At 44.7% G+C, this 27,636-nt stretch overlaps 1 protein-coding gene across 1 annotated transcript in view; it reads left to right on the top strand.

The window, feature by feature from the left end:
• Positions 1-27,636, top strand: part of LOC147711061 (protein-arginine deiminase type-3-like) — a 128,428-nt gene that overhangs the window by 50,357 nt on the left and 50,435 nt on the right. The window contains exons 3-9 of the mRNA XM_086921884.1: positions 5,617-5,689; positions 16,780-16,841; positions 18,825-18,942; positions 20,686-20,811; positions 23,903-24,066; positions 25,467-25,570; positions 25,651-25,762. Coding sequence (XP_086778010.1) covers positions 5,617-5,689; positions 16,780-16,841; positions 18,825-18,942; positions 20,686-20,811; positions 23,903-24,066; positions 25,467-25,570; positions 25,651-25,762 — 759 coding nt within the window. The remainder of the gene's footprint in view (positions 1-5,616; positions 5,690-16,779; positions 16,842-18,824; positions 18,943-20,685; positions 20,812-23,902; positions 24,067-25,466; positions 25,571-25,650; positions 25,763-27,636) is intronic.

Below are 27,636 nucleotides of genomic sequence, written 5' to 3'. Positions count from 1 at the left end.
TTCACAAAGCCTTTGCATCGCAAGGGCATATTTGGGATTTACAAAGCCACGCAAGACCTGATTTGCGTGGGCTTGTGACGCTTTGCAAAGAAGTGTAATACTGTGCAGCAGCTTGCACTGGGTTGCGTTACATTTCTTAGTGGTTGGAGTTCCATGGGTGGAGCATAGAAATTCCCATGCAGAAAGGCATCCCTTCCTGCACAAAAACCATCTGCCTATAACGTAGGCACCTTCACACTTATGGTGAAAGGGTGCCTGCATTGGTGCTAGGCAGTCACAAATGCAGCGATGCAAGGAGAGTACTGAAGTGCACAATATCTTAGTAGCTATAGAGCTTTTCAGCTCTCTCCTTTTCATGCAACGCAGTGTGGCAACTTTACCCCTTTATTGTCAGCGCTGTACCTGTACAGTGGGCATTGTTTGGTGAAATGTCAGGTGCTCCTGAAAGAATTATAAGAGCTCTCTCCAGTGGCCACAACACTTCTATTCTAGCAGAACCAGTCAGAATTTTTTTTTTCTATCAAGGACCTCAGCTTTGTGAGTGCTGGCAGTGCGTGGCGCAATTTTGCAGTGCCCCGGGATGTTTTTACTATGTCATAAACTGATGCAATGCTTTGTGCTGTGTTGCACCACACAACACCCTACATTAAACAGTAGGCCCATATTTATCATAGTGTTGCGTCACTCATGCACCACACAAGGGGACGTAAGGGCGATGCAACACTAAAGTCAGATTTATCTAGCAAGCAAGACCACTTTGTGTGGCCCTGCATTGCTTGATCGATCTGGAGTAGCGCAAATAGCTGCCTAGCGTTACTCTGCTCCAAGGAGGAGTTCCATGGGTGGAGCGTGGGTGTTCCTATGTGTCCACTCGTGGATTTTGGTGCATTCTCAGATTATTTTGGTGCATTCTCAGATTGGTAGACCTGGAATGTGTTAAAATGCGTAACGTGGAAAAATATCTTTATTTCTCCTCACTTTTTCCTCTTTTTATTCGTGCTGCATTCTGCAGTACAAATAGAAAGAGAAAATGCCTCTCAGGATTATTTTTGGGCAGGATTGTATCCCTTACTAGGCAAAAACAATCCTGCTTACAATGCAGGCACCCTTGCACCATGGTGCAAGGGGATCTGCGTTGGAGCTTGGCAGCCAAATGTGCGTCAGTGCAAGGAAAGGACAGGAATGTGCTGTATCATGTTAAATACGGCACATTCCTGTCTTTTCACTTGCACACAGCGCAACAGGATGGCTTGCAGCGTTGCACTGCATGGAAGTACAATAAATATGCCCCATGATATATAACCATCTCTGTTTTTAAGTTGATCATTGAATTGAAGCCCTTGAATTAAGAATGAGCTCCGACAAGTGCTATCCCATACCTGGATACACTTTCATTAGTCCAGGCAATGGTATACTTCCCCATCTAATTTCAACATTTCAATGTGCTCCAGCTCTTCGACGTAGGATGCACACAATTTTTATGTCGTTCCTTCTCATTATTTCTAATTAATTCATGTTTTATAATTTTTTTTAAATTGTGTGTCATCAATTTTCAACTTTTATTAGCTCACACATTTCATTGTATCAATTATCCTTATTTTAGCTCATTCTTTTTTTGTTTTATTTCATAAAAATTCAAGAGGGCAGATTTGCAAGCCCCTTGCACCACTTTTACGCCACCGTTGCGTCACTTTTGTGATGCTGCGGCGGCGCAAAGCCAGCGCCATGCTGCGGGGTATTTACAACGTGACGCATCTGGGAAATGTGTCATGTTGTAAAGCCCTGTGCCACATGTAGGCGTTCCCGCGCCGGGGGGCGTTCTGGCGCAAGAACGCCTCCTAAAAGTGGCTGAGTGAAATCTACAAGATTTCACTCAGTCACTTTTAAGGCCATGCTACGTCAAAACCGTGCACCTGCTTGAAGCAGGCGTACGGATTGATGCAGCATGTTAGGGATAGGGCACCTCAGAGCCTTGCTGGAGCTGCGTCGCGCTTGCGATGCAACTCCAGCAATGCGCCACCTTTCCTACTGGGGATGCAACACGCATCTGCCCATCCGTGCGCCACGGTGCGCCGCATTGTAAATGCGGTGCATCAGTGGTGGCGCACGGGTGGGCAGATGCATCGCAACTCTTCTGGCGCATTCCTGCTGATTAGCAGAAATGTGCCAGAAGTAGTAAATCTGCCCCCTAGTTTGCACACTGATACTTGGATAGAAATCTCTATGCATTTCAGAAATTTCCATTTCCCTCTACTTCTCTAACTCATTCTATGAATGGGTTGTTTGTGGGCATTTTTATGACAACCTTCTCATCCTAAAAAAGGAGAAGTCTCTAAATGAAGACTCTCTTAGCTAATTTTCTTCTTTTTAACACAAACCGAAACAAGACACACAGGATCACTAACATTTAATTCAGTTTCTTCGGTTCCTATCTCAGTTAGTGTATTATTCCTCCATATGGTAATAGTGTCCTGGTGTGGTGTCCCATCCAAGTTTCTGACTGAGTGCCACCCTACCCTCTTTAGTTAATATTATTCTTTCATACTTCCTTCCTGAATAAACTGAAAGAATGCTTACAAATTCTATTGTCCTTTAGTCATTTTAATTAGTTTATTAACTGTCCTTCCGTGTTCCTATAGTCTTGTTTATTTTTCTACTGGAATTACTTCCACGTTCTATTCAGTGCAAGTCTTTTTTTCCATCATTCTTTGCTCTGCTCAATGCTGGTGTTATAATTTATTTTCGCTGTACTCTTGTTCCTTAAGGTGCCTTAAGGGGGAGATTTCTGGCCATTTGCTGTTATATGACTTTTTTGTTTGTCTCATATCACCTTAGCGGTTCTTCCCATCTGTCCAATAGCACAGTCTGCAAGGGCTCTTGATAACCAGGGATCACAAATGTTGAATCAGAAGTCATAGTTCGTAGGGCCTCATACGCTGCCCTACGCCAAAAAAAGGGCAGGAATGAGCTGTATCTATTAGATACAGCACATTCACTTCTTTTTCCCCTGCGCCGGTGCACAATGGGTTGCCGTGCACTGATGCATGCACCTTCGCACCATGGTCAAAGGAGCCTGAGTTGCGGGATGATTATTTTTGTGAGGAAAGGAAACCTTCCTGCACAAAAGTAATCACAAGAGGCGTTTTCCTCTTTCTACGTGTGCTGCAAAATGCAGCACATATAAAAAGGAAAAACGAGGATAAATAAAGATATTTTTCCTTGCTGTGCCTCCCCTGCACCTCCCCTAGAGAGGCATACGTTTTTGGCACTGCTTCAGATTTACTATTTGTTGTAAATCTCGGGCAGTGTCAAAAAGCCATGGATGTTGCTGGGAACGCCCATTGCACGCCCCTTTAATGCAGAACAGTGAGTGCACTGGGCTCACCATGGTGCAAGGGTGCCTGCATTGCAGGGAGATTGCTTTTGTGCAGGAAGGGACACCTTCCTTCACAAAAACAATCAAAAGATGTGATTTCCTCTTCTATTATGTGCTGCAGAATGCAGTACACATAGAAAGAGGAAAAAACGAGGAGAAATTAAAACATTTCTCCTCGTTGCACATCCCTACGCCTCCCCTAGGGAAGCATAGCATTCTGATGCATTCCCAGGTTATGATTTCTCATAAATCTGGGAATGTGTCAGGTTCCATGGGTGTTGCATTGGAACACCTACGGCAAAACCCATAGAACTCCCCTTTCACGCAAAGTGCTGCAAGTAAAGGGGCCGTATTTCCAAGGACGGGAAAAGTCATGCAGGGTGGCTTCTATTGTCCTTGTAAATGTGGGGCAGCAAAATAAGCCACCTGCAGCCTAAGGCACTTACTTGTAAACATGCCCTTGTATGTTTGTGTAAGGAGTTAGAAAAAATCGCCATAAAAGTTGTGGCAGGCTCACGTCAACGAGCTGAGATTTAATTTTTTTGAAATTTGATGTAACACCACTAGGTGGAAGGTTTTGATCTAGTAAGAAAGAAGGAGAAACAAAAGGATACACAAATGAGAGAAAAAAAGAGCTGGTAATTGCTGGTGATGTTAACGCTGTGATTGACATGGGTACAGGAAGTACACAGATCCTTGCCCATTGTACGACGGTTGGGGAAATTACTGTCCAAGGACGACCATATGTAATGGTAGTGCTTATTATTTTTTTCCAAGTGCCAAGTCTTGCAGGACCCACTAATGTCCCTGACAGCGCTGCGAAATACTAGTACGACACAACCTGGAAGTCATCGCACTCCTACAACTTTGTGAATTCGGTGTGTCCCCGGTTATTCAACGCTATAACCAGGGCCTGGTGCACTAGTATTCGTTTTTCAAGTGTATATTGAATTGTTGTAAGCGCTGCGTAATCGGTCTGTTTAAAATTTGATAGCTAGCGCCACCATGTGGTAGAATGTCATATAAATGTGTCTCATTTTAGTAATATCACAGATCAAGGCATCACTGTAACACCGCCATTTGGGAAACACACATTAACACCGTAGAAGATAAGCGGAATGTGTTTGGTGAGAGTAAGAGCTTGACTAAGCAAAACAACAAAAGTGACCCAGAAAACCACTTAGGGGCGGATTTACAATCCCCTTGCGCCACTTTTACGTCACTTTTAACATGGGAAAAGTGATGCAAAAGTGGCGCAAGGGGCTTGTAAATCTGCCCCTAAGGGGCTTAATTACTAGCCCTTTGTGCCACTTTTGTGTCATTTTTAACATGGGAAAAATGACGTACGGGTGGCGCAAGGGGCTTGTAAATAAACCTCATAGGTTATAAAAGTGTGATATATGGGGCCTATTTTAAGATTACTGCAGAATCATTTACAGATAATTTACCTTTCACAAAGGACTGGTTACTGTTACAGTGAGAATTCATTTGTAGCCAAGATTGCCTTTGGATGGTTCAGGGTGGAGAACCAGGCCTGGTTATTTGATAGAAAGCCTCAACAATGCATGCCTAAACTACGCGGTCTCAACCACCACGTGCCTTTACCACGCTTGCATTTTGAACACATTGTTTGTAAAGGCACGACTGGTAAAGGCATGCGTGGTAAAGATCAACCTCAGCCCCCGTGCCCTAAGCCCCTAAAACCAGCCCCTAGCTCTGAAATACACCCTACCCCGGCCTGAAAACTACCCTGACCTCTGCCTTCCCCCGCCCTGAGCACTAAAATGGCCCCCAGTCCTGTAAGCTACCTCGACCCCTGCCCCCCGCCCTGAGTCCTAAAATGGCTCCCAGCCCTGAAAACTGCCCCTTCCCCCCACCCTGAGCCCTAAAACTACCCCCATGAAAACGAATCCCTCCTCCCTAAATACTTCCCCCTTCCCCAAGCCGTACTTACCAAGCCAGGTCCCGAGCCTTCCTCTCCCGATCCTTCCTGTTCCTCTACTTGCCCATCAGGTCTCTGGAACAAGACCGCTGACTTCTTTAGCCACGCATATGCGGGGTTCAAGCATATTCGTGGTTCAAGCATATGCGTAGTTAGGGCAAGTCGTGTTCCCCTTGCGTGGTACTGGTACGCATGGCTTAGCCCATGGGGTTAATGCCATTTCCCATATAGCCCTCGTCAGTGGGCTATAATGCTATATACCTTGCAGAGTATGTAATAATCTTTTCTGTTTCCACAGGTGAAATTCACATATTACGGACGATATGGGAAGAGTGCGCTGGGCTGTGCCATGCTCTACCTCACTAGTGTTGGTAAGTGAAAGCAATTCTAGAGTGAGCATACACAAGCAGGGAAGCTTCTGTCACTCGTGCAGGCTCAAACACTTTTGTCGCCAGTTCATACATAGTTGATGATTTAAAAGTGTTTTGTACTACATTCAGCTGTCGCACATGAATTTAATGGTGTAAATGTGTCCAACAGAAACCAAACAATGGTAGTGCTGGATGAAAAGTAAAACCCACTGTAACTAATGTTGTGTCCTAGCCGATGGGGTTAATCGGCTGGAGACGCTCTAGTCATGTGAACTTGTTATAGTAAAAAGAGTCTACGCACGCACGTACGCCAGAGAGACGACGGCGAGCAAGACGAGCAGAGCAAACCAACCCTGGCCTCCGTGTCCCTTTATTGTGTGCACTAAGTGTAGGCCCCTGTGCCTCCAACAGTCCCTGACACACGTGTTGTGCAGTCCCGCACAACATAACGACTGGCGACGAGGGTGGGCGTGCCCTCACCGTGTGTACCGCCATATGCTGCTGTGAGGCGGCCGTGATCCCAGACTCTCGCTCGTGGCGCTCGTGCCCGGCTCCCGCTGGCAGTGTGCGCCTGCTACGCGCACCGGAGTTTGAGGGTGAAGATCACACCGCGGCTGCATTCGGCAGCGTGCGGACACGGTGAGGCGCGTCGGCCCGCGATTGGAAGGGGACATTGTTGGTTCACGCACCTGCGCATAGGCCCGGCGCTGCACGTGGATGCATGCGTGTGGGGGAGGAGAGCCTCGAATCCTGGGAAGAGACCGCGATTACATCGCGAATAAACTCATCGTTTGGCCTTTTCTGCAAACAACGCAAAGCAAAGGCACCTGCCCGGGCAACAAACCCCAGCAGGGCACTGTGTGCTGAAGGAAGGAACACTGAGCTCTACAACCAGCACAAGACATACCACGTGGGCGTAGGCCCCACAAACCCAGGGGCCTTACGCGGAAACGCGTAACACGCTGTGGGTGAAAGTCAACAACGAATGGCGCCGTACTAACCCATTCACAGTGCAACAAACAAACATTGGTCACGCCACAGAACGTCAGGTCGCTCGCCTCACAATAAACAAGCATTGGCAACGCCAAAGAGAGTCAGGCCTCTCCAGAGGGGTGGCCAAACAAGGATCTATACGCAGGCACACAGCAAAGAGCAACACTAGGTTACTACATTGAATACCATGCTCCCTGCACAAGTCATGGCCACGATACCCCCCATTGAATCGTTTGTGGTGGAGGGATCACCATCGTCGCTGGCCCCTAAATGGAAGGATTGGGTGGACCGGCTGTTGATCTTCTTCGAAGCCACGAAAGTTCACAAGGAACAAAAGAGGGCCCTGGTCCTTCATTTGGGAGGCAAGGATATTCACAATATTGCTAAAACCATAGTGGAAGTGACTCCAAAAAACCACCACACCCTCATAAATGCCCTGAACGCGCATTTCGAGCCTATGGCTAACCAAGATTATGAAAGATTCATTTTCAGGCAAGCCCGACAGCTCCCAGAGGAGTCGCTAGACATGTTTCATGCGCACCTGAAGAACCTTGCGTCGACATGTGGGTTTGCTGACAATATGGAAGAAATACGTGGTCAGATCATACAAGGCTGGGCCTCTGCCAAACTGAGAAAGCGAATCCTAGAAGAGTCGGCCAAGCCACTGGCGGAGATCCTAACACTGGGACGCACCAAGGAACTCTCCAAGGCCCGTGCCGCACACATGGAAGCAGCACTTCAGGCGCCCGTGAAGGCGGAACCAGTCAACAGAGTAACCGTAAAATCTCCAACAAAAGGGGCGAAGAAAGGCCCCGGGACATCCCCATCGGAGCAGCCAAAATCGTGTGGCTACTGTGGAGGTCCACCATATTCGGCGACAGAATGCCCAGCAAAAGGGAAGCTGTGCTCAGGATGTGGGCGCTTCAACCATTTCGAAAAAGAGTGTCGTGCAAAGAAATATCGGAAGCCCCGCAGGGGGTGAACACAGTACCTGAAGGTGACCAGAACCAGAGCGATATGGATGATGATGACGAGGAGCGGACGGTGCACAAAGTGCACATGATTGGCACCACCACTAGACGGACCAGACGCCTCCCGCAATGTAGAATCAAAGTCGGTACCCAAGATGTCATGGCAGTTGTGGACACGGGTGTCACCATCAATCTGATGGCCGCAGGCCTCCATCAAACACTGGATCTGGCGCTGGTACTGACACCATCAGCCATCACGGTATTTGCTTATGGGCAAGATACTCCCTTGCGAATAAAAGGAAAGTTAAAAACATTGATCTCACATGGAGACAGATCTATCACCACCAATGTCTTCGTGTCAGAAGATGGGCAAGGTATGCTCTTAGGGTGCAGAGCGGCAGAGGACCTAGGAGTCGTATCATTTGCACTTTGGGTCCATCAGGAATCCATCCAACAGCTGCTGCTGGAGTTTTCTGAAGTGTCCCAAGGCATTGGAAAGTTCCGTGGGAAAGAGGTGCATCTACACATTGATCATACAGTGCAGCCAGTCGCCCTCAGACACCGCCGAGTAGCATTCCACCTGCGTCCGCTTGTGGAAGAGAAACTCAAGAAACTGAGGAATGCTGGAAAAATTGAAAAGGTGACTGGTCCCACCTCGTGGGTTTCGCCAATAGTGGTCACACGTAAGCCCAAACAGCAGGGGGCTGTGAGAATTTGTGTGAATATGCGACTCCCCAACGCCGCCATCAAACGGGAACGCCACATCACCCCGATCATTGATGACCTCATAGGTGAAATGGCGGAAGCAAGTTGGTTCTCTAAGCTAAACTTACGTGCTGGTTACCACCAGTTGGTGTTGGACGAGGACTCCCGCAACATTACCACATTCTCGACACACCTCGGGCTCCGGAGATACACACGCTTGAGCTTTGGGATATCCAGCGCGGCGGAAGTGTTCCAGAATGTAATACAAGAACTTATCGCCGCCGTTCCAGGAGTGATCAACGTCAGTGACGATATCATGATTCATGCCCGGGACATACCAAAGCACAATCATCGCCTAACACTGGTACTCAGGAGGTTGAGAGAAGCTGGCCTCACTCTACACCATGAGAAACGCGAATTTCTGAAACGCAAGATCCAGTTCTTTGGTTACACCTTCTCCATTGCTGGGATGAATCCGGATCCGGAAAAGGTGAAAGACATCAAGGAAGCGGCACCCCCCACCTCTGTCACGGAAGTCCGCAGCTTCCTAGGAATGGTCAACTACTGTGGACAGTTCATAGGAGATTTGGCCAACCTAACAGTACCACTGAGGGAGCTCATCAAGGATTCCACACCTTGGAAATGGGGCCCGGAACATGAGAAGGCTTTTCAAGACATCAAGGATGCTCTGTCAGAGGCGACCACCCTGGCTTTCTTTGACCCCCGGAAACTAACATTGGTGGCGGTAGATGCTGGCCCGGTAGGACTAGGGGCGGTGCTGATGCAGCGACATAGAGCAGACGAGGATTGGACCCCTGTGGCCTTTGCCAGCCGGTCCCTCACGGACACAGAACAAATGTATTCCCAAATTGTGAAAGAAGCGATAGCCATACACTGGGGATGCAGACATTTCCACCTGTACATATATGGGAAACCATTCGATGTCGCAACTGACCACAAACCGCTGGTCGCCCTATTTTCTGGCACCTCCACCAAGCCTCTGCCGCGCATCGAAAAGTGGATGTTGCAGCTTCAAAACTATAACTGCAGAGTCAAGTACCAACCAGGATCTCGCAACCCTGCGGATTATCTATCCCGGCATCCCCGCGCAGCAACCAGGGAGGAAATGGAAGATGCGGCCGACACGGAGGAGTGCGTACGATGTGTCACAGCTCGGTCATGTCCACTGACACTCTCCATGGAACTCATTGCGGAAGCCACCAAGACCGATGACTGTCTCCAAAGGGCCATGGCTGCAGTACAGAATGAAAACTGGCACAAGGCCAAGGAAGACTGGAAGATTCTGACGCCAGGGGCGCAACGTATCATGGACAGCCTGTACAATGTGAGAGAGAATTGAATGAGGACCACACAGGATGTTTGCTGAGAGGACACCGGCTGGTGATTCCATCATCACTCACAGACCAAGTTGTTCAGCTGGCTCATGTGGGCCACCAAGAGATGGTAAAGACTAAATCTCGTCTTCGGACCAAGGTCTGGTTTCCTCTGATGGACGATCTGGTGGAATCGATAGTGAGATCCTGTGCGGCCTGCCAAACAACAGGGGAACCTCCCAGACCAGCGCCGATCCTGGCTGAGCCCAGACCCAAGTCTCCTTGGGAGTGCATCAGCCTAGACTTTGGCAGCCTTCCAGATGGCCGACACACCATGGTGGCCATTGACGATCATTCCAAATATCCAGAAGTAGAAATCATAGCCACCACCAGTGCTGCGGAAGTCATTCCTAAATTAGAGATGGCGGCGCATGGTCTGATGCAAGTACTAAGGACAGACAACAGCCCTCTGTTTCAAGGTCAAGAACTAGCGGCATACCTGAAAGCGGTGTGTGTCCGGCATCTGCGGATTACTCCAAGAAGGCCGCAAGCGAATGGGGAAGAGGAACGGTTCATGCGGACTCTGAATAAAGTGATTCGCATTGCCCATGAAAAGGGGCAATCTATTGAACTAGCCATATTCACGTTCCTAGGGAGCTACCGACGGACACCGCACACCACCACTGGGTGTCGCGCCCGTGCATCTACTCATGGGGCCGTGGTTCTGGACTCCATACCTCACAATCCACAATGGCGGCCCAAATCGCCCAATGAAGGGCAGGTTGAATTCCAACGTCGGAGGACTTATGCCCAGATCAGTCACCGGAGAAGAGCCCGAGTGCCGCAAATAGTCCAAGGGGACCAAGTGTTGCTAAAGAAGCGAGTCACCAGCGGCAAGTTCAGACTTGCGTATGAGCCGGAGCCATGGACAGTGGTTGACGTCAAGGGCACCCGGGTGAGTGCTACTAGAGGAAGGGACATGGTGACGCGCAATGTGTCCCACTTCAAAAGGTATCAGAGCGGATGGACCTATACCTCCACACCCGGCGGGCGGACAATGCCGGATCCCCGTCCCCGAGTCGAGCTGTTCCTCGGACGGCTAGGGACTGTTCGAGCCCGGTGTCCATTCGGGAATCTCCCACGTGCCTCCCTCTCTAGAGTGAAGGAGGGAATCTAGAAGGCGCCAATGGTAACGGAGATGATTGTGACCCCACAGCTGAGGTGACGTCGTCCCCGGCTGAGATCAGTGGTGATGAGAGCCAAGCCAGAGGGGGGTCCCAGTACCTGCTACGACGGAATCCAGTGCCCTCCTGCCGTCTACGAGATCATCTAATGTAAGACTGTTCCTAAGTGTATACATATAGAATGTTACCACTCAAGTGAAATTAGTATGCAGAGACTGCCGCTGATGCGGTTGAGAGACTGTTTTTGTTTTTCTTTTGAGTTTTTATCCTTGTTGGGGAGGAATGTTGTGTCCTAGCCGATGGGGTTAATCGGCTGGAGACGCTCTAGTCACGTGACCTTGTTATAATAAAAAGAGTCTACGCACACACGTACGCCAGAGAGGCGACGGCGAGCAAGACGAGCAGAGCAAACCAAGCCTGGCCTCCGTGTCCGTTTATTGTGTGCACTAAGTGTAGGCCCCTGTGCCCCCAACAGTCCCTGACACACGTGTTGTGCAGTCCCGCACAACATAACAACTAAGACCCGGTTAGACATGACGAACCAGTTCCAGGAATCAGCTGCCCTCGAATGGGAGCTTCTTCTTGGCAGTGTATCACGTATCAAAAAAGCATACACTAGAAACTGCATCTAGTAGAAAACACTTGAAACTAGTAACATGGGATTCCTTCCTCAAAACATGAGCAAACTCGTACAGGCACCAAACAGGGCTAGTAATCCTCTCCCTCAAAAATAAAAACAACTTGCACAAGTAAGTCAGCACCTGTCTTTAGCTAAGGCACAGAATACACTCTAGTTTCCACTGTCCTCGGACCTGTCACCAGACATAAACACTGTCTGAGACTGATAAACAATAGACACAATACTCCTGATTCTCAAATAGAAGGCACACATTGTTTCTAGTAGGTTTACGCTTTCGTATAGAGTGAAGTAATACCTTTTATGCAGTCACAGATGTGTACTATTGTGAAGCTATGACATTTAGGGTCAGAATTACAAAACCCTTGCACCACTGGTGCGTCACTTTTTGCGACGCACCGGAGGCGCATTTTGCTGCCCGATATTTACAGGGAGAGAAAAAGCCACCTTGCATGACTTTTCCTGTCCTTGTGAATACGGCCCCTTTAAATGCAACACTTTGCATAAAAGAAAGGTTCCATGGGTGTTGCTGTGGGTTGTTCCCAAGCAACACGCATGGAACCTGACACATTTCCAGATTTACGAGGAATCGTAAACCTGGGAATGGGTGGCGGAGCGAGGCACAACAAGGAGAAATGTTTTAATTTCTCCTTGTTTCTTCCTCTTTCAAAGCATGCTGCATTCTACAGCACACATTGAAAGAGGATTTTGCCTTTAGTGATCATTTTTGTGTAGGAAGGTGCCCCTTCCTGCACAAACACAATCTCCCCATGACGCAGGCATCCTTGCACCATGGTGCAAGGGTGCCTGCGCCAGCATTTGGCAGTTGTTTGTGTGCCACTGCAGGGAAGAGCACAGGTTTGCGACATATTATTGTAAATATGTTGCATTACTGTGCTTTGAAAGTGCTGCAGCGTGGCGAAGCCAAAGGGCTTTCGGTGCCACGCTGCTGCACTTTCTTGTAGATCTGCCCCTAAGTTTCCAATGATTAGTGCCGGAAATATTTTGTAAACTCCAGGTTTCTCATTTACAAAAGTAATTTTGTATGGATCAATATAACATGTGTACATTTGCAAATTTTGAAATAATTTACAAAATCTGAACTTTAACACTTGATTATTTTATCTACCCATGGAAAACAACCTCTTTCTGTTACCCCGTCAGTTGAGGAAATTCTCCGGGCCTTATTTATGAGAGGTGTTGCATCGCTGCTCCATTTTTCACCTGAATGCGCTGCCCCCAGGAAAGTGTGAGGCCGCGGCTGCTCTGCGGGCAGTGTATGCCATGTACTAGGGCGCACTTTCCCTGTATGAGCCTGGCACACCTGTTTTAAGGTGCGTTGGGCGCAAACAGGGAAAGTGTGCCTTTCACATAATAGAGATCCAGGAGATGAACTCACTGCGCGAAACACAAGGTGGTGACAGTCAGTGCATCCACTCGCACTTAGCGCACCGCTGATGAAGGAAGTGTGGGAATCCTGCAGACCCTCAGGCATCCCACAACAGGAGGGAGTAGCCACTGACGACACTCGCCAGCAGAGAGGATATCTGCCCCCTTTCAAATGCAGGCCAAGCATGCTTTTCAGAAATGCACTGTGCTTGGAGCATGTGTGGGTTTGGACCTGCACTGGGCACAGTACACTTGCTGTATCTGGGCACACTGTCTCAGTATGTGCATTTTGCACCCAGTCAAAGTTGTGCCGCATCACAGACCAAGACTTTGTATCCACTGTATAATACAGGCCCATCCATGCAGCCCCCAGACCTATGCAGACATAAACACAAGATGCTACCTCTCAGACAGGACCAGGGCATGCCTTGCTCTGCCCACTTCCCACTCCTTGCGTAGGATTCACTCAAATGCAATATTATGGAACTGTAAGGCGCTATTACAAGTAAATTAGTCTTGGCCTCTAAGGCCACCTTTTCTGACTGCTTAACAGACTCAAATCGAGTCATTATCGATTACAACAGTACTTTCACATCCGAAAACATCTTTGTGTATCGACCCTTGATATTTAATGTGTATGAGTTTTTGTATGGTTGCATAGTTAACGTTTCTGTTTTCAACATACTTTCCTTTTCTTACATATTTTAGTTGTGTGATGTCTAACAGAGCGCACAATCCCCCGAAAGAGTTCTTCTGGAGCTAAGGATAGAACAGCCGGCACACAGACCAGTATTGATTGAAAAAGTGGATTTCCTATCACCAATCAATTCTATATCATGCCCTTCTTAGTTGCATCAGACTTTTTTTTATCGTTGATCATACAAACCTATAACAAATGTTTAAATACTAAACATTTGCAAATCAAAACAACAGTCTCGAAGTTAGATCTTTGTTTACACTTGTAGTGAACATTAACCCCTTCGCTGCGGCGGCAATTCCGCCGCAGCGCTAGGGGGGAGGGGGGGCCGAGCGGTGCTCACATGCTCGTGACGGAACCACTCCGTCACGAGCCTCGGTTGAGCTGTGCTCATGACGGAGCGGTTCCGTCATGGCCCCGCCCGCCCAATGGAACGTCCAGCGCAGGCACGGAATTCGCGCAGGCGCGCCGAGCGGGCCATGACGGAACCGCTCCGTCATGAGCACAGCTCAACCGATGCTCGTGATGGAGCGGTTCCATCACAAGCATGGAAGGAGTTAATAAATATATTTACTATTCTACTTTAAAACTAACAAAAATTAGAAAAAAACACATGAATAAATATAAATTAATACTCAAACGTCAATATAAAAGTTTATAAAAAGTGGTAGACTTTGGAGATATAAAATTCCTTGTTCATATTCCAAGCTAAGCAATAGTAGAGAAAGTTGTGGATTTTGAAGGGACCAGATTCACTATTCCCACTCTAATTGAAGTAACAGCAGGGAAAGTGTTCCAATTTAGAGGGCTTGGATTTGCTATACCCACTCTAAACTAAGCAACAGTAAAGAAAGTTTTTGGTTTTGGAAGTGTCAGATTTGCTAGTTTCACTCCGACCTAAGCAACAGAAAAGTAGTTATGGGACTATGGAGGAATTGGATTTACTTTTCCTTCTCCAACCTAGGCAGTAGAAAGGAAAAACAAATTAAACTACCTAAAAATATATAAAATCATAACATTGTTTAAACTAATATATTGAAAAATAATGTACAAATGATTTACAAATGACTAGAAAAGAAAAAGAAAATTAACAACCCAAAAAATATACAAATATCAATTACGAATAATTAAAAAAGAGTAAACTATATTTATATATGTAATATACTTGTAATCGCTAGAAAAACAAAATAACGAATTCCAAATAGTTCACCAATAAAAATATATATTACATATATATATATATATATATATATATATATATATATATATATATATAGATAGATAGATAGATAGATAGATAGATAGATAGATAATATACGTATTTGTAAAACACTTTCCACACTTTTGTCCTACAAACTGAACACCTTGCAAATAATATCAAAACAATACTTTAAAAAATAAACAAATCACATAAATTGAAAAAAGGTTATAGAAATATACTACACATTTAAACAACTAAAAGATGAAAAAGGATTCAATCAATTATTCCCAAAAATAAAAATGCATAAATAATACATTCATAATTCCCAACAATAAAAATGCATAAATAATACATTAATAATTTATTTGAAGCAATTAAATCACAATCACTTAGTTTTAAAAATGCAATTAAATATTTAATACATTAAAATATATACATAATTAATAATCTAATTAAAAGATTTAATATTCAAGCCAGTTAACAAAACAGTGTAGAATATATTAAAAACACTTCCCACCCTTCTTTTCTATAAAAACAACAGGCCAATAAATATTAAAATAATAATTCTCTAAACATACTGCCGAAGCTGAACATTTATAAACTCTACTAAAAATAGTTACAAGTAATTAGCAATAAAATAATAACTGCCCAATGCATAGCTTGCCAGGAGGAATAATTAGCCCAGAATATAGTAGCAGAAGAATATGTGCATTAAACCCCTTGTTACAGGACCACCTCTATGTAGGATATGCATGCACAGATGTGCCCTCACACCCTTGCTATGCCTTAGAATTAAAGGTGCACCTCACAAACAAGGCTGAGCTATATCCGGACTTTTTTCTGTTCCCATACATTGGCCTTGCAGTTTGGGTTGGACTGTCCCTTTTGACAATACTAAGTTATAATTTTTGATCGCTGTCTGTAGCCTAATAATGAGAAAAACACAATAGACTGGAAAATGAACCTGTGTCTGAAACTAATTCAAGCATTCCTTACATGACTTTCAGATATTCCCAACAAGACATGCACCATGTAAGTTGCTGCTGAAGCACTATTCATTGCTTAGATTGGTGAACTCTGTGACCTTGTCCTAATTAACTTGTCAGCAGCCTTTAACAAAGTTGACCATGAAACCCACTTCAGGATCCGCTTAATAGGCATGGCTCTGTTTAAGAGGTATACCTCATGACGAGCTGAGCTCATCATGAGCACGGAAGGGGTTACGCCCTGGATCTCCTGCACCTGACTCATGGTAATCCCATTAGCTCCTATATCCCTAATTTCCCCCACACCCCAATCAAGAATGACTGCTACAATGGTAAACATTGCTGTAGAAGCCCAACCATAAATCTCCCACCCTAACAAACCTCCTTTGGCTGCCACCACAGGCTCTCAAGATCTTCAAAACCAGCTGTGTGATGTGCAGGGGAGTGACAAATAGCACACCTTTATACTTGGTAACAAAATATACCATCCCATGGGACCAATGCAACAGAAGAAGCCAGCCAGGATATTATAAGTGTAGAAAGTGCAAACAAATTGAAGTTGTCTTCTCCAGCTATATGTCGAGAATATAGAATAAAATCGACTTGCTAATCAGGCTGGCACCGGCACTCCTACAATTCTGAAAAGAGTGTTTAACACATCTTTCAAAAGAAAATCCAAACTATCACTGGTTCCTGGTTCCCTCTGCCCATGTGGGCACCACTCAGATGAGACCCATTCCCCACATCTGTCTATTGTACACATTTTTCTTGTCTTCACCCTTGTTGATGAAAAGTGCTCAGCAGCTTGCATGCCACAAACACTGCTAAGTACTTATGTACATACTATCATACATACATACAAATATACATACACAAGAATGTAAATGGTTTTCAAATGTTTGCTTTTCTAAATGCACAGGATATCAAAGTAACAACTTACTATTAACTCTCTAGGTGCAATGGGCCTATAACAGATATTTTATTTTATTTCAGATATTTCCCTTGATGTTGATGCACATCGTAATGGGACCTTCAGTGGTTCTAGGGCAGAGAAGGTAAAGCAGCTATGACTTAGAAATTGGTGGAGCGGGTAGCGGGGGAGTAGCACTGAAGCAATGTAGAAAGCCAAAAGGAGAGTAACGAATAAGGATATGCTTATTGATGGAACTCTTACAATTAAATAAATGTATTTGAGATGTCCCAACCTACTAAGATTTACTCAGGAGTAGAACTCTAAAAATGATGATGATAATAAAGAGCCTTCAACAGCCCTTCTGCAACCAAAAGAAACTGCAACAACAACAAGGTGATGGATGAAATGCTTGAATTAATCTCAGCCACTGGCAATAGCTAGGGCTGCATTCCAGTACATTGTTTTTCGCCGCCATGCCTCTCTGCACAAAGATCCACCTTATCGGATCAGTGCAGACCTTGCTCCTCTTGGGAACAGTACATCCTGGCTGGCAGGCAAGGCCCCCTCCAGGAGGAACAGCAAACAATCCCACACTGGTGTCGATGTACTGAGGTTGCATCAGTAAGTATACCCTAAGTCCTACGGCACAGTGATGATGTGACCTACGTCTGGGCATACCCGTCTCACTAAGGACATGAACAGAAACAACATCAATGTGATGGATGGCATGCTTGAATTAATCTCACCCACTGGTAATAGCTCAGGCTGCATTCTAGTCCATTGTTTTCATTAAGGGTATGTCCAGGCGTTGGGTCCTGTGCTCACTGTGCTACTGAATTCAAGATACACCTGACATATGAGCACCATTCAGGGCAAAACCAGTCTTTTGTTGCTCTTGTGTTCCAGTTTAGGGAGGACCTGGCCTTTTAGTTCGGGATGAATTGTTCCTATTGGAACAGGGTCAACACTGATTTGCATATGGCTGGGTCCAAACTGAGGTTGTTTGGTGGGCAGAAGAACAATGGGTTGGAATGCTACCGGAGAGATTGCCACTGGTCAGACTTATTGCAAGCATTACTCCCATCATCCTTTATGTCTTTGATGTACCACTCCAAACGGCAAGGGTATGCCCAGACAAGAACCCAGTGCTCTCTGTGCTGCTAGAGCCAAACTACACTCGGCTGTCGAGCCCCAATCAGTCGAAACCAATCATGGGTTGCTTGTGTTCTGCTTCACAGAGAACCTGGCTTGGCAATTTGGGCTAGACTGTTCCTATTGGAGCAGAGTCAAGACAAATTTGCGTGTGACTTGTTGTGATATTGCAGATTTTTGCTTACAAGTTTGCATTTTTTTTATTTCATTCCCATCATGTGTATTTCCACACCTGTATCTCTCCACCAAACTTGAATCCAGTCTTTCTTTCTCTTAATTATGTGCCTCCAACATCTCACAACTTTCACAGCCCAATCTGTTTTGATATGACAATTATTCATCTACCAGCAACTTTCACGTCCTCAAACACCCTGTGTTCTTAATATCCATCTTTCAGCTCTGGATCTTACCAGACCACTAACTCACAAACTCTGTTCTTCCTATCAAATGTGTTACAAATACACCATCTTTACACGTAGGGTACTTCATGCACCATGCCACTGCATCTTGTGCAAGCTGGGTGTACCTGACCTAGCTTTGTTCACATTGTTCCATAATACGTTTCATTAACTTTTATCTTCCCATTTTTCATAATTACATACACTCCATCCCCCTCTTTGGGCCTCCACCTTAAAGCTTCTACTTTAGGTGTCTCCCGGGAGCATGTTTTAACACTCTCTATATTCCTCACGTGGAGGTCTTCTTCATGCATGCTTCTGCAACTCTTCTTTTTCTACCCCGCATCTGTGTATTCTTCATCTCTTTGTGCATGCCTCCTGGTGAATTTCCACATTTAAAAATCTTGCTCTTCCATCAACCATCATCTCAAAACACTGTTTCTGGCAACAGATCAGCATCTCCATTGTCTATGTGCTTCCACATTATATGTTTCCCTTGATCTCAATTAAACATTTTCACCCCTGACATACTTATGATGATATTGATTGTATTTCCTTTCTCTCAATGCCTCTAGAAATCCTGGACATGGGGTCCAGATGGTCATGGTGCAGTACTGCTGGTGAATTGTGATAGGGATAAGAAAACCTCCAAGGACATGGACAGCATGGATGAGAGTGCCCCTAATCCTGAAGGTAGACTACAAACATGGACTTTGTGCTCCATAAATGCACTATTAAATGTGATAGAGCAATTTACAGAGAGTTCTATCATAGATACTGCAACACAGCTTTAGTATTTTAACTGGACTCCACATAACAGAAAGGCAGTGCTAAAGGCAATATGCTACACCAACTGATGGCTCTGGGATTGGGATGGCAATCCTTACATGAGGCATCCAGATCCGATTGGTGGCTATGGAACATCAGTCATCCCAATTAAGTTTCAGAGGCACTAACAGTCCAAATAATCACAGAGTAGTATTTACCCTCTAGCTGATAGTTCAAGACCAATCATACGCCAAATATTAGCCCAAAAAAACAATCCTCTACATAAAGGATCTTCATCTTCCAACTTATAGACCTGAGACACTAACTCTAGTGCCTTGACCCCCCACCTTTAGATGTGGAGCTGCTCTTGTGGCGCAGAACCTGCCATGAGGATCACTGGTGAGGTGCTCTCTTATTGGTGATACATCTTTAGAGGTCTTGATCTTTTAGAGGTCCTTTGTGCCGTTGATCACAAAGTCCTTCCCAGTACCCTGACCATCCAAGTAGGATCACTCCGATGATCTGTCACCTCAATTGACTACAGTGTATCCAGATGGACTCTTCCAAATCAAACCCTCTGTCTGAAACATGTCGTACAAAATTATCTTAGCTTTGAACAATGAGTTGCAAACTCTACAGGGAGCCTTTTTGTGCCGTACAAGTCAAAAAGACATCACTTTTCACCAAAACACTAATAACATGCAGTTTCAGCTCACAGTATCATCGGACAGTGTCATAGAGTCTGAGTATTACATAATCATTGATGCCAACTGTTTATCTCAATCTTTGCCATACCAATACCGTGGGCATTTTAACTGATGATGGCAAGCTCCAGCTGCGGATCAAAGACCGTCTTAACTACATGCATGTGCAATGGTTGTTCGCAACCCTCTCTACTAATTCCAAGTCTGTGGGCATGCCTCAAATGCTACCTCTCTTTCAAAGAGCACATTCATAAGAAATTGTAGGCAGCTTAATATGAAATAAGAGAACTACTGCACATCTACACCTGCTTCCTGATCCACAGTACAGACCTGTTCTGCCACACATCAATCAATGTCCTGTTCCTTGGCCTCCTGGAGTCTGCCCTAACTGTTTCTGAAAGATGAATAGTAGGTTGGTGTTGACCTGATGTCTGGTCAATGCAAATAAACCTACAGTGCCCAGCTGGCTAATCCTACCAGCTTCCTTAAAAGTAATTTTACTCTGCTTTATTTAGAAAGCTCTCTACAATAATAAACATCACTATCAACTGCAAAACTGTCCCTTTGTTCAAACTATGCCCCTAACCTCTAAAACGACCTCTCTATTAACCTTCATGAATGAACATAAAGACCAACTTTTCTCCTAACAGCCCCCAAACCTGTCTCCCCCAATCTACACCCTGATTGACCATGCACTCTTTTTTAAAATGTTGCATTTCTCCAATGAACGTTTGTAAACACTTACTGTTGCTCTTGTAACTTGCACATATATTATATTGTCTGCCCCCTTTAAAGTACTTCACTGTTCCTCCTGACTAAGTTACTGCTGTATAAAAACCCCTCAATAAACAAAAAGACCACTCACTACACAGTAATTCCTCCCGCCTTACACGTCTTGCTTGGGACTGAAGAGATATAGACCCTAAGCTATTCCTCTCTCTTTTGGTTGTCTCCTCTCTCTTAGATATAAAGGACATGTCTCCCATGATCCTGAGAAGCCGTGCCCCTGATGCCATCTTTGAGAAGTACAGTGTGGTCCTCCACATGTCACATGAAGATGTGGATAAAGTGACTGTGTTCCAGAAACATGGTGAGTAGGGAGAGCCCAGTTCCATCACTGTATATTAAAATGCAGGGTTGACCAAGTGAGAGGAAGGAGAGATGTAACAAATGGGTGGTATTTCTGATGTGTGCTACCACTGTTCTGATACTCACCTGCCTGGGTTTTCCTTTGGAGCCACTACTCTGGGATCTTCCTTTGATGCTGTGTGGCCACATTGCCTTGACACACTAAAAAATTGTCCTTGAATTGTTTTATCTCCAAATTTAGAGGCACTTTTTCCACTTAGTAATATTCCTCATATGCGATATACAGTCACACATCTTTTTATATTCCATATTCATATCAAAAGACTGAGAGAGACCACTAAGTCTTGCTTGTACCGCTGCCTGTGGACAGTTTCATTTTTGTTCTCTCGAATGGGGGGGGGGGGTTCCTGTTGTGCGGTACTGTTGCAATTTGGGGTGCTTGCTGTAGTTTCTTTTTGAAGGAAGCTAGACGTCTGTCCCATGATTGGTTGTATTGATTTTTGAAGGCTCGGAGAACCCTTTTCGAGTTGTCTTACGCTGAGATATATCTACTTCAGGGGTCTCCAACCTTTTTTGTAATACGTACTACTTATGTCCAATGAAAACACTCCCAAGGTACTAATTTAATTAGAGTTGCAATAATGATCACAGCTTACATTATAGCTCATCATGTGCAACATTACCAGCAGTTTATCAGGCAGGACCGCCAGAAGTAATGTAAAAAGAAAACGTTTTGTCAATGTGGAATGTCTCTACATGGGTAATTCTAACAGCCATAGCTGCTACGCCCCTGGCACCAAGGTAATAATATTCATAATAATTATCCCCAACACTACCTGATTAAAGACTGAAATAGCAGCTTTAGATATATTTTAGAAATTGTTCACCAAACATAAGCTCATCAGGTCTGAAAATTTCTTCTTGAAATCACACTTTTCAATTTTAATTTAACCTGGCGAAAGCTTCTAATTTCGTTGGCTGGGCTGCACACAGAAGCTGGGAGAGCTACCAGCACCCTTCTAGAGTGCATAAGGCAACTAGCAACTATTAGGTCCTCTTTCTCGGGGCTGCAGGTTGGAAAGGCAAGGGCTGGACTGGGAACCAAAAGTTGGCAATTATGTTCAGAGCAGGTCCACCTCGCACTGTAAAATTGCGCAAAGGCATTCACCCTACTTGGCATCCCCAATGTTAAAAAATATATTTCTGAAGTAAAATTTAACAAGACATCTTCTGTGTATTAGTAAACAAATAATGGCACTAAAAGCAACTGTATCCAACCACTTCCTACACTGGGTCGGGTTCACAATGGTATTTTTGTCTATAAACACACGGTTATGGCTGAAAGAAGCTCTAAATATTCTTGGCAAGAATTCTCAAGAGGATTCCTGGTAAATGGAGTTTACATCTGAGAGGAGCCACACGTTGTGCATGAAATACTGCACATTGAGTAATTTTCATGTTCACATAATGCTATATAAATTCAAACCTTGTTTCCCTCTTCTAGCCCCCCCACTATCCTTCTCAATCCAAATAACTGACTAACATATCCACCGTTCACATTACTTTCATATTTCACTATACTAACTCACCACTAATCCTTTATGGGTTCCAGAGTAGAGTGCTACTCGCCGATAAAGCACTTCAACACCCCATGAGAGGTAGCAAGCAAAATAAAAATGCTAACCTTTTCCCTCTTCTATCCCTCCACTGACCTTCTGAATCCAACTAACTAACTAACATGTCCCCCACTCAAATTACTTTCATATTTCACTACACTAATTCACCACTAATCATTTATGGGTTCCGGAGTAGCATGCTACTCGACTTAAAAGTGATTTGACGCCTCGTTAGGGGTAGTAAGCACTATATATATGCAAATACAATACATTCACTATACTAATTCACCACTAATCATTTATGGGTTCAGGAATAGCGTGCTACTCGACGAAAAAGCACTTCGACACCTCGTCAGGGGTAGTAAGCACTATATAAATGCAAATACAATAGGGAGACATGCCTAGTCAGCACCCAATCAGAAGCTCCCACAACACAGTCTGTCTCTACATCCTCTTTATTGCTCTCTGTCTTTCCATCACCTCTCTCGCTAGTTCTCCCTCCTCTGTCTTAAGTTCTCCCTCTTTCCCTGCTCCATCCCCCTTCATTCCCTATCTTTTCTTCCATCTATCTTCACTCTCTCCTTCCCTACACCTCTCTCATCTCTTTATCTCTCTGTTTCAATTCTTTCCCTCTTTTATGTTCTTTCTCTCTCGCTCTCTCTCTTCCTGTTCGTTCTTCACTCTCCCCCTATGTGTGTTTATTTTTCTCTGCTTATGTCCCCGCCGTGTCTCTTGGAATTAGCCCCCAAGAGCTGGAGACGGTGAGAGAGGCTCCGGCAGCAGACTTGCACCTTCTAAAACACGTTTTCAGTGGCTGCAGCCTCCGGGTAAATGTCTGACAAAGTAAATGACACTCCAGCCACGAGAAAGGGGGATAATGATGTACATAAGTCATGTGTTTCACACCCCAAGCTGCAAAACGCGGAATACCACCTGGCCTGGGTGGAATACCGTCGAGACTTTGCAGTAATTTCATACAACAAATTGCAATCGCATTTTCCAGTGGCTTTCTGAGGCCCCCTGTAAAAAGATGCGGCAAGACTAGAAGGGGAACCACAGATACCGCAGCGTTCGTTTTTTGACTGCTGCAGCATTACAACATCAGTACGAATTCTACAGGCCACAATATGGTAAAAAATACGGATAAAGTACGTGACGAGATGCAGAATTTTCCGTTGTTTACTCAAAAATGTTGCCTTGCTTAGGTTGCGCATAACTCGTAAATCCAATTCGCGCACAAATAGATATTAGCACCGACAATTATGTCAATGGGGGCAAAGTGCCTTTTGTGACCAAATTGAGATTACCAGTCCAATCAGATTGAGAGTTTTAGGATTACTTTACCCCGTGCATCAGCTTTGGCCGGTTTTATCACCTTGCCTAGGTATATCACTATATTTCTTAGCGTGTCTATGCTTGGAGCGGTGGGTTGTATAACTTACGTAGTAATGTTTCCTTCTCTGGTGGATGATGTAGCTTCCGGGTACGAGCACGTTCTAGGAGGGGTCGTAGAGGATCATGAAGTTCAGTGGATTGGAGAGGAAGAGACAACATTCTACGTGGAGGGGCTCGCTTTCCCAGATGTGCATTTCTCAGGACTGCTCTCCATTCAACTTACTCTGCAGAAAAAGGATGAAGAGGTTTGTTAAAAGTAATTCTTCACAATTGAACTATCTGCATGAAAAAGCAGTGGCACCAATGAAACCCAAGCTCATGTATCACGTGAAGTGACGACAATGCGACCTGTCTGTTTAATGCTGGAGTATGAAATACAAAATTACAATGTGCAACAATCCGTAGCTATACATTATTGCTTCGCAAAAAACATGTAATATGGGATTTCAGGAAACCAAAGATTAATGCAAACCATAATCACAGTGATTCAGAAAGGAAATGATGTCACTTTGATCAGTTCCCAAAATTAATCAGATAACCTTTCTGATTTATCAGTGTGACTGAACCTGTGCTGCTGGTAAGGCGTGATTACTGTCTGCAGGTAAATTGTAAAATATGGCACTGACAGTGCACCCCAAAATCTTTAATGCATGTATATTGCATGCATTGTATGTGCACGGGAGGGAAATACAATTTTGAAGGAGGGATGTCCTGGCATTTGTGTAAGATCGATTCCTGATAAAAGAGCTGTTGGTACATTTCTGTGTTCTTTACATTTCGCTTTTAATTTCCCTGATGTTTACTTCATTGTATCAAATACTCATATTTGCTATTTTTCACAGTGTGTATATTAGATGTGTATGTGGTATATATACAGCATGAGCCAAGCCAGCAGAACAGCGCACTGTACAAGAAGAGCAGCCAAGATTTCGAACCACGATCATTTAGCGGCTATTGGTTGCTCTTGTCTGGACTGTGCCAGTCCCCTGTGTATGGAGTTCCTGCTCCCACAATTCTACCTCTTCAGATGGCTCAAAATGCAACTGCTTGCCTTCTGCTGGAAAGCCCATGTAGGACCTCTGTTCCTGGACATATTCGAAGAGTTCCCTGGCTGCCAATTCACAAACAATACATGTTCAAAAGCCTTTGCGTTTGTTTTAAGGCATCCATAATAAAGGCCCCTCCTTTAGTTAGTAACTTTTTAACTGGAATGTCACAGGAACCAAAGTGAGCCGCCTGCGATTCTCTCATAGTGGTACACAGGGTTGGGAAGTATGCCAAGGTGGTCAAGCCATCTCCTTACTGGTGGCTATCCCTCGGTGGTCTTTGCCATTATGATCAACTATCTGCTCTTCAGAACAGCCTAAAAACCTGGCTTTTTAGCTCGAGACCCTATTTGGTATAATACACGGGTTCTGCTACAGGGTTTTCAACACCAAGATGGCTTTTTGGTAATCACACACTTTGCAGGTTCCATAACTAAATAAATATGGGCTTTGTGATCCCAGTCCTGTTCCCATCATCTCATTGCTCAGGATATTGTTGCTGTTTTCTTTGGGCTCCCATATAATAGGCTTTCTCTTTGTGTTTCTCACACATGCGTTTATTATGCAGTATGATTTACCTATGTTTATTAACTCTATAGGTTTTATCAAAGGACCCAATATTCACAGATGAGGTGGTCTTCCGAATTGCTCCATGGATCATGACCCCAAATACTCTGGAGCCCCTTGAGGTCTTTGTCTGCAGGTAAAAAGGGCAGAGAGGGCTGAACACCAAGGACTCTGTACCTAAACTATTTCCTCTAACTCTTCCTTTTTTGTTTGTAGTTTGCCTGACAACGCCACCTTTTTTGAGGAAGTTACAAGTTTTGTTAAACAATCTAAGTGCAAACTGGTCGCCTGCTATCCGAAGGATTCACAAGGGGACCGCTGGATACAGGTAATGTCAAAATGTAGGACAGGTTATAGATATAGCGATGAAAATAAACACGATTAGGTTTGTACAGTGCTCTCCACTGAATAAATAATTACTCTTTAACCTGAAGGAACCATTTGTTCTGAAGAAATAGAACCTATCGTCAGAGATATAAAAGTAATGCCCTTTTTCTGAGGATTACAATTTTCTGCCTTGGATGTACTCATTTTCATTTAAAAACGTTTGTGGAAGGCAAATGCATTAATGGGAAAACTCTTTCCCAGAAAGTAACACCTTTGGGTATAAACTTTCATACTGGAGAATGTTGCTCTACTCCATGGAGATAACACATTGCCATCTAAGAAAATGTTCTCGGCAAAAAGTATTTTTTCCTAAGTAGGTACTCTCCATGAATTCTGTATGTTAGAATATCAAATGCAGAAATATCCTCTGCGATAAATATTGTGTCCTAAACATTGTTCATACAAATACTGTCCCTATTGGGGTAGATTTTCTATTATTAATTTAAATGTGGTAATAGTTTTGTAAATTACATTTAGGGCATACCATTTTTTGTCGGACGATATTTAGGTAACAATATTCTGGTACCATACCTCCAGGAGAGTAGGACGCTTTCATGATCATAGCAACTAACACCTCTCCTGAATTAATGAATGAGCCAATCACTCAACCAATCACCTAGGCAGCAGATAAATATGAGAATGCATGACTGTATATTTGCACTAGTTGTCCTTTAATTCCTCACTTAAAGGTGAAGAGGAAAGCTGATGCGATTAGATTGTTCATGCTAGGGTAGGATCTTGGAGAAATACTTTGGTGAGCAGAAGCACATTGGGCCCACTAAAGGGGGGGGGTCGCAGCACAAACCACAGACCAGCTTGTTGGTGTGTAAAAGGCTGCTTTATTGGAAGCAGGTGCACCTCAAAAAGAAATCCCTTGGCCTGTGTTGTACAAAACTAAACCTCACTAAATATATATTCCTAACATACCCCCAACCCCCTCCCCTAGACATGGATCCCCCTTGTCACAGCTATAAACACAAACCTACAATTGTCAACTCTCTATCTACCTAACTAAATAATGTCTTACACCTACCCCAACAGTAAAACCAGCCCTCCTAAATTCTCCCAAAAATGAGAAAAAAACGCCACTCGAAAACCGTCCGAACGGCTTTTGACCCCCCCCCCCCGTAGGCATCCTGACACTTAGGATATCTTTGTACACCCAGAGCTTTATCCAATGCCTCCTTCAACTGTAAAATATAAAGCTCCAACCCATATCTAGATAGGTGAACACCATCCCCCAGAAAAAATACACTGTCCTATAGCGCAGCTCTGGATGCTCCATCCTGCCCAGACCTTCCCTGTCACCAAAGAGCCTTATCTCCCTGTACATTTTTCTGTGCACCCTATCTATGGCAGCAGGCCACTCAGCTCCCCTCCAAATCCGCCTGGGTACCAATTCTGACCATATTACATGGCAACCAGACCACTGGCGCCGTATTTCCAACAGATCCCTTTTCATCGGTTTGACCAAAGCTAAGCCCTTACATTGAACTAAATCATTCTCCCCCAGGTGGATGAGGACTACATCCGGGCAGATCCCCTGTCGAACAACCTTGTTCAAAGCTGGCAGCAGTTCATGCAATCTCATACCCCCTTTTCACTGCCATTGACAATCAAATAACCTCGGGTCCAGTTCCAGGTTCAAACACCGTTGCTTATCCCATTCTGCCCACTCGGCTCGCTTAACAAATGAGTGTCCAATAATTAGGATAGACATGACTGCCGCGTCCGGCCCCGCCACTGCACCCGTAAAGACACACATGTAAGAGAGCGGAAACAGCAGGCCACTTACTTCTCCAGTCCTACCCCCGC

The sequence above is a fragment of the Lissotriton vulgaris genome, chromosome 5, assembly GCF_964263255.1.
Source record: "Lissotriton vulgaris chromosome 5, aLisVul1.2, whole genome shotgun sequence".
Classification (NCBI taxonomy): domain Eukaryota; kingdom Metazoa; phylum Chordata; class Amphibia; order Caudata; family Salamandridae; genus Lissotriton; species Lissotriton vulgaris.
This window is presented reverse-complemented; position numbering and strand designations above follow the sequence as displayed.